The sequence below is a fragment of the Gavialis gangeticus genome, unplaced genomic scaffold (genome assembly GCF_001723915.1).
Source record: "Gavialis gangeticus isolate Ggan-Ray unplaced genomic scaffold, GavGan_comp1, whole genome shotgun sequence".
In the NCBI taxonomy this organism is placed as follows: Eukaryota; Metazoa; Chordata; order Crocodylia; family Gavialidae; genus Gavialis; species Gavialis gangeticus.
Window position 1 is genome coordinate 7,577,403 of NW_017729009.1, and position 7,282 is coordinate 7,584,684.

General features: G+C 42.9%; 1 protein-coding gene across 1 annotated transcript in view; it reads right to left on the bottom strand.

The window, feature by feature from the left end:
• Window positions 1–7,282, bottom strand: part of PREX1 (phosphatidylinositol-3,4,5-trisphosphate dependent Rac exchange factor 1) — a 165,563-nt gene that overhangs the window by 51,351 nt on the left and 106,930 nt on the right. Inside the window, exon 18 of the mRNA XM_019509731.1 lies at window positions 5,723–5,815. Within this exon, the coding sequence (XP_019365276.1) occupies window positions 5,723–5,815 (93 nt within the window). The remainder of the gene's footprint in view (window positions 1–5,722; window positions 5,816–7,282) is intronic.

Genomic DNA, 7,282 nt, shown 5'->3' on the forward strand with positions numbered 1-7,282 from the left:
AGTGCAGGATTTTGCACTTGTCCTTGTTGAACCTCATGAGATTTCTTTTGGCCCAATCCTCCAATTTGTCTAAGCTTCTCTGAATCGCCTCCCTACCCTCCAGTGTATCTCCCAAGCTTGGTGTCATCTGCAAACTTGCTGAGGGTGCACTCCATTTCATCTTCCAGGTTGTTGATGAACAAAACCAGCTCCAATCTTTTTCACTAAAGTTCCCTTCTGATGCATTTGTGTGCATCATTCCCAAGCCATTTCCAAGATCAAAATGTGGAAATCAGCACAGCTATAAATATCCTAAATATGAAAGGGTTCAATAAAGCACCCAGGTGATATGGCTTTGTTTTACTTGGTTTCTATGAAGATGACAGCATTTCTGGGAGAGGATTTAGATGTGGTCTCAAGATGTATGCTGGGCTAGTCATATGACTCTTATGCAGGCTACATCAGCCAATCCCTGATATGAAATTCCATGCAACTGCTCTCATGATCATGGCCTTTTGGTGATGGGTGTGTGGGGAAAGGAAAATCCCTGCAAATGGAAGTATTCCAAACTGACACTCGATACTTATTCTTGGTCAGAAGAGGAAGAGTTTATGAAAAGAATCTCACTGCTATGAATTCAAGGGCAAAAATCTGTAAAGATGAACATACACCAAAGGTCAAGAGTACCCAAACTGTGGTATATTTACCACTGGTGCACTAGAGAAAATATACTGGATTTTCAAATACTTTTCAGTTGTATTAATCTAAAGTAATTCCACTAAAGTTACTGGAGTCACCCAATCCTCAGAGTCTCTGAAATCCTAATCTGGATTGAAGACTGACAGCCCATCTGAAATTCAGTGCACTATGTTTGGGCACTATAAAACAAAGTTCCCTGCTTTTTTTTTCCTTGGGAAGTGTGAAAGCAGGCAGGGGATTTCAAAATGGCCTACAGCTGCTGAGCTGGCACAAGACCACATGCTTGCATAGCTTTGTAATATCAAAAAGTAATTAAAGAGCCCAGAAATGTAACGCTAGGCTTTAGTTCTCAGCTTCAAATCTTGGTGAGCTGACCTGACAGATCTCCATTTCAGAAAAATCTGGATTTGGTTCCTTTCTGCAGTAATATTTTAAGGTCAAGTTGAAACAACGGGCAGCTGGTCACAGCTAGTTTGTCTTGGAAGGTCCAGAAAAAGATTCTTTAGAAAAATATGCTTCTGTTGTCTCAAAACACAAACAGATTTTCAGTGCAGGATGTGCTGTAGGCAGCTGGCCAAAGGGAGAACGAAGGGATTATCTGTCAGGCAATGGTTTACTGCAGAGGTTTACATTTATGAAGTCTCTGGCCAATTGATGTTGATTTTGAGCAAGAGCTGGAGCACGGGCTTGGCGTCTGACTACCACAAGGAGAATACAAAGGTCGTCTAATTATACTATTAAACTTGTAACTTAAAATTCCTATTCATGGTTCTCATTGCGTCTAAATCAATCTGCTTATTCCCTCTGTTTGCATCTGCTTGGTCTCTACCGAACCACAAGGAGCAAAAGCAATGAATAGCCAAGCAACCTGCAGGATAGACAGGAAAGACAAGCCAATGGCTAGAATGCTAGTCTGGGAATTGACTTTTCTGCCACAAGCTTCCTGTGTGACCCTGGGCAAGTCACTTAGATCCAGTTTCTCAAAGGTATTGAAGTTCCCATCACACTGATTTCAACAGGAGTTAGAGGCACTGTCTGTTGTTTTATCAAATTATAACAACCAGCAAAGCCCAGAACCATGGGAAATGGCCACGGTAGAAAACAGGCACAGTAACGCCTAGATCACGCCCAACCAGTGCCTACCCAACCTCCTCTTGAACACCTCCAGTGATGGAGAGTCCACAACTTCCCTAGGCAGTCTATTCCAATGCCTCACTATTTTCACAGTGAAGGAGTATTTCCAGGCATCCGCTATAAATTTACTTTGCTGCAGCTTCAAGCCATTGGTTTGTTTCCTCCTCTTTGCAGCAAGAAATAAAAGGTACTTTCTGTCTTCTTTCCAGCAGCCCTTCAAGCCTTTGAAAACTGCTGTCATGTCCCTTATTTAAGCACCTTTGCTGCAAGCTGCACATGCCAGCTGCTTCAGCATCTCCTAATATGATTTGCTTTCCCAGCCCTTGATCGTCTTTGCACTGGTTAGGCCTCATCTGGAGTAGTGTGTGCAGTTCTGGGCTCTGCATTGTAAAAAGGACATGGATAAGTTAGAGAGGGTCCAGAAGAGGCCTAACCAGTGCCAATTCGAGAGGCACTATCACCTCCTGTATCTTGTAGCTAGTGCTTCTATTGATGCAGCCCCAAACCGCATTGGCCTTTTGTGAGGCTGCATCACACTGCAGACTCACATTGAGTCTGTGGTCTACCAAGATTCCCAAGTCGTTTTCGGGAGAGCTATGATCCAGCCAGGTATCTCACACTTTGTATTTGTGTTTTTGATTATTCCTCCTGAGGTGTAGCACCTTGCATTTGTTTGCATTGAACTTCATCCTGTTAGCTCTAGCCCAACTTTCCAATCTGCTGAGATCCTTCTGAATTGCGCTCAAATCCTCCAATGTGTTCACAATCTTTCCCAGTCTCATGTTGTCCACAAACTTGCTCAAGAAGCTTTCTATGGCAGCATCCAAATTAATAAACACATTGAACAGCACCAGGGCCAGGACAGACTCCTGTGGGACTCCACTTGAAACCTGCCATTCTGACATGGAACCATTAAGAATTACCCTTTGCTTATGGCTAACGAGCCAGTTATCCACCTTGTAGTAGTTTTATCCAGCCCACATTTTTCCAATTTGTTTATGAGAAGGTCATGTGGGACCTTGTCAAAAGCCTCGGTGAAGTCCAGATACGCTGTATCTCCAGCATTCCCTCATCCACTCAAGTAGTCACTTCGTCAAAGAAGATCAGGGTTGTTTAACACCATTTGTTTTTCATAAATCCACGCTGGCTGCTTGTGATCAGCCTTTTTCCTCCTTCAGACACTTGCAAATGGCCTTCCTTAGGATATGCTCCAATAACTTCCCAAGTATTGAGGTGAGGCTAACCTGTCAGTAGCTTCCCAGGTCCTCCTTCTTGCCTTTTTAAAGAGGGACACTACACTGGCCCTTCTCCAGTCCTCTGGTACCTGCCCTGACTTCATGGAGATCATTGCCAAGGGTTCTGAGATCCCTTCTGCCAATTCCTTCATGACCCTGGGATCCACTCATCCAGCCCTGCTGACTTGAATTAATTCAGACCCAATAAAAGCTGCCTGCGTCTTTTGTTATCTTTTCTCTCAGCTCACCCCTTTATCTTATGCAGATCATTCTTATTGGATGTCTGGCAGCTTAATTTTTTTTCTGCAGGCTGAGGCAAAGTAGCTGTTGAGTAGCTCTGCTTTCTTTGTATCTTTGGTTAGGAGTCCCCCCTGGCTTGTTAACAGAGGACCCACAGCTTCCTTGGTCCTTTGTTTCTGGCCAACATATTTATAGAACTTCTTGTCTTTAACCTCCTTTGCCAGGTGCAGCTCGTTCTTTATCTTTCCCTTCCTGGCTTTGTCCCTGCAGGTTCCTGCTATTTCCTGGTATGCATCCTGGTGATCTTCCCATTCCTCCATTGCCCCTATGCTTTCCTTTTGCATTTGAGGCATTTTAGAAGCTCCATGTCCAGCCACATTGGTCTCTTGCCAGTCTTCTTGTGCTTCTATCATGTTGTGACAGTTTCTTGTTGGACTTCCAATACTGTGACCCTTAAAAGCTCCCAGCGCTCCTGGGCACCTTGATCCTTCCCGTGACACCAGGAGGTGTCTTATCCTCCCGTGACACCAGGCCTATTGGCTCCTTGAGTTGGATGAAATCCACCTTTTTGTCCTAATTTTGCCGTCATGTTTCCCTGTCTCAGGATCTGGAATTCTAGCATCTCATGATCACTTCCTCCACGTTACCCATCACCTTCACATTCTGTACCACTTCTTCCCTCTTGGCCATGACAAGATCCAAGACAGATGATCCTCTACTTGTATCCTCCACTTTCTGGAAGAGAAAGTTGTCCTCCACACAAGTTAGGAACTGGTTTGCCATTTTATGTTTGGCTGCATTGTTCTTCCAGCAGATGTCCAGAAAATTGAAGCTTCCCATCAGTATCCTCCCACTGCTTTTGGATAGATTTGTCACCTGCTTGAAAATTGCATCATCCACCTCCTCTTCCTGATTAGGTGGCCTATAATACATCCCCACCATTATAACAGTGCCATGTCTTTCATTTTTCATCTTCAGCCAAATGCATTCTGCTTTGCTGTCTTCCTCCTCCTGAAACGTATGTATGTGTTTTTGACACTCAAGACAACAACCATTCTTCTGAAACAGTGAAACCCTCGACATTCACATTCCAGTCATAGAGCTGTCCTACCAGATCTCAGTGATGCCAATTAGATCGTAGTTCTTTTCACAGGCTGCAGCTTCCAACTCATGTTGTCTATTTCCCATACTTCTCACATTTGTATATATGCATCAGATGTATTTTGCATTTTGACCTCGCTTCCTTTTTGTGCCACTTGTTGCAGTCATGTAGCTCTCTGGCCCTTTCCCAGAACTGAGGTGCTTCTTTGAGTCCTTTCCCCTCTGGACTGCATGCTCTGTTGCTGGAGGGTTTTGATCAGCATGAAACCTAGTTTAAAGCCCTCCTTACTAGGTTGGCCAGATGATGCCTAAAGATGCACTTCCCCATTCTCATCTGATGGATCCCATCTCTTGATAGCAGCCCTCCTCCCAAGAACATCTGCCCATTGTCAATGAAGCCAAAGCCTTCACATTAACACCACTGTCTCAGCCACACATTCACTTCCAGGATATGACGACCTTTGCCTGGACCCCTCCTTTTCATGGAAGATCAATGAGAACACCACTTGTGCTCCGAGCTCCTTAATCTTCCTGCCAAGAACCTCGTGATCTCCTCTGATTTGGTCAGTGTCATTCTTGACGGTAGCGCTAGTGCCTATGTGGACAAGCAGGAAGGGTCTGAAGGATGGATGAGCCTTGGCAGACTCTGTGATGTCTTGAATTTGGGCTTCATGCAGGCAGCACACCTCCCAGGCTCCCAAAACTGGATGATAAATTGGTGCCTCTGTCTCCCACAGAAGGGAGTCACTAACCACCACCACACTTCTCTTTCCTCTTGGTACAGTGGTCCTGGAGCCCCTGTTCTTGGGGCCTTGCACTTTCCTGCTCTCTAAGCTCCTGCATCTTCAGCCTCCTGCCTGCAGATGTCCTCTCCTCTGCTTCTTCCTCAGCAGTTCCACTGCAGAGTATCTAAACATGGTTGCCGACTTCAATTCACTACTCTTCAATCCTGGTGGCCCTCCTTCTTCACTTTGTCCTTTGTCCTCATTGTCCTTTGTCCCCTCCAGTACCAGCCTCGGTAACTCTTGTCCAAGTATTTTTTCTGGCCCCAGATGAAATGAAAAGGCATTAAGAACTGGTCAACTGGTTATATTAATGGAGAATCTCCAATACAATACTTCCTGGTTATCAACACGATACCAGCTGATTAAGAGCAGTTGTTTGTTATCTTATCTGATGTTTGGAGTTCTGGACCTAGAAGAACCAACACTTGCCATCGTTTAGCTGCCATTAAAATGAAACAGGCCAATGAAGGATGTTTCTGTGCCTTTTCAAAGAAATTTCTTCTTCCTGCTACCAAAAGGGAAATGTTTATAAATGCTAGATGGTCTCACCTCAGCAAGAGATCCTCGCCGCACCGACTTCACGACAATTGCTTTGTTCTTCTCTTCTATGTCAAACCCATAGTCATCCTCTTCTGGTAAAATCTGAAAGACAAAGAGCACTGGGTATTGCTTTATCAGCATGGAGCGGTATTTTGGAAGGAACTAAAGGAGTCAGAGTTGAGTTAAGAGGCTTTTCACATCTAAGTCACTGTTCTCATAGAATTTAAGGCTAGAAGAGACTATCGGTCTAATCTGTATAAATGTCATAACATTTCATCCAGTTTCTCTTATACTGAGCCCAGTAACTTGTGTTGACTAAAGCATAGTTTCCAGAAAGCTATTTCAATATAGGAACTTTAAGAGATGAAGAATCTATTCGTTCACTTGGCAGTTTGTTCCAATGAATAATCACATTAACAATTAACACTGTTTGCCTTATTTCTATTTGGGTTTGTCCAACCATTGGTTCTTGTTAAGCTTTTCTTTCCTAGATCAGACTTGATTAGTACTTAGCACTTTTTTTCTCTGTAAAGATATTTTATAGACCACAGTCAAATCATTTCTTGAGCTTTAGATAATCTAAATAGTTTTGAATAGGTCCCATGTAATACGTAGTGATCAAAAGGTGGAATCATAACTGCTCTGGTTGTCTGAGTCAGATGAGTTTGCAATCACAATCCTATTGCAAATAATTCACCACATCAAATAAGCCCACATCCCATAAAAGGCAATCCTCTTATTCTTTTAATCACAGAGGTTAAGTCTAGAATAAATTATAAAAGAAAATTATTTCTGCCTTGTGGAATTCCTCCCTTCCACAAGTCAGAAGAAAAGCTTTCAGCATAGCAAGGAAAACTTGAACTCCTGCTGTCTATTCTGCACCTATTCTGCTGTGAATCTGGCACATTTTGCCTGATCTGTGATGATTTAAATAAACCTTGCAAATATTTTTGGAAAATTTACTAATCCAGGTCAAAACTATTCACTTGCCATATCTGATGGTTAATTAAAATAAAGTTCTAACTGGTTGCATTTCAATTAACTTTACACATTTAAAAGACATTTGATAAATCAAGAGTTGAGATGGAAAAAAAAAGTTGCCTATAATCTAATGTGTCAGTAGGAGAGAAAAATTGCAGAAGACTAATCCTTTGATCCTCTTGACGTTTGCAGTGGTGAAAAACACTTTTTTTTCTATTGGAGTCAATGCCATTAACTTACAAGCAATTTCCTGCTGCTGTGGTGGTTCATCACAACAGAAGATTGAGGAAATAAAATCATCCTTCCCTGCAGGTGCCAAAATCTATGGGTACAAAATGATGCATTGCTCTAGAACACCTGCAATGAAAAAATCCCGCTCCAGGAGCTGTTCCAGTAAAGTGGGAGATACCAAAGGGAAGGCTCAGTGGAAAGTTTGCTATGCCTGATTCTTCCCAACAAAACATTTTTCAGAACTGCTACTTAAGCATGTTCAGTACAAAGAGTGCCTTGGAAAATAAGGACAGTGCTAATAAGATTTTGTGCTAGGACTGAGTAAGTAACATGTATTTCAGCCAAACACACTGGATA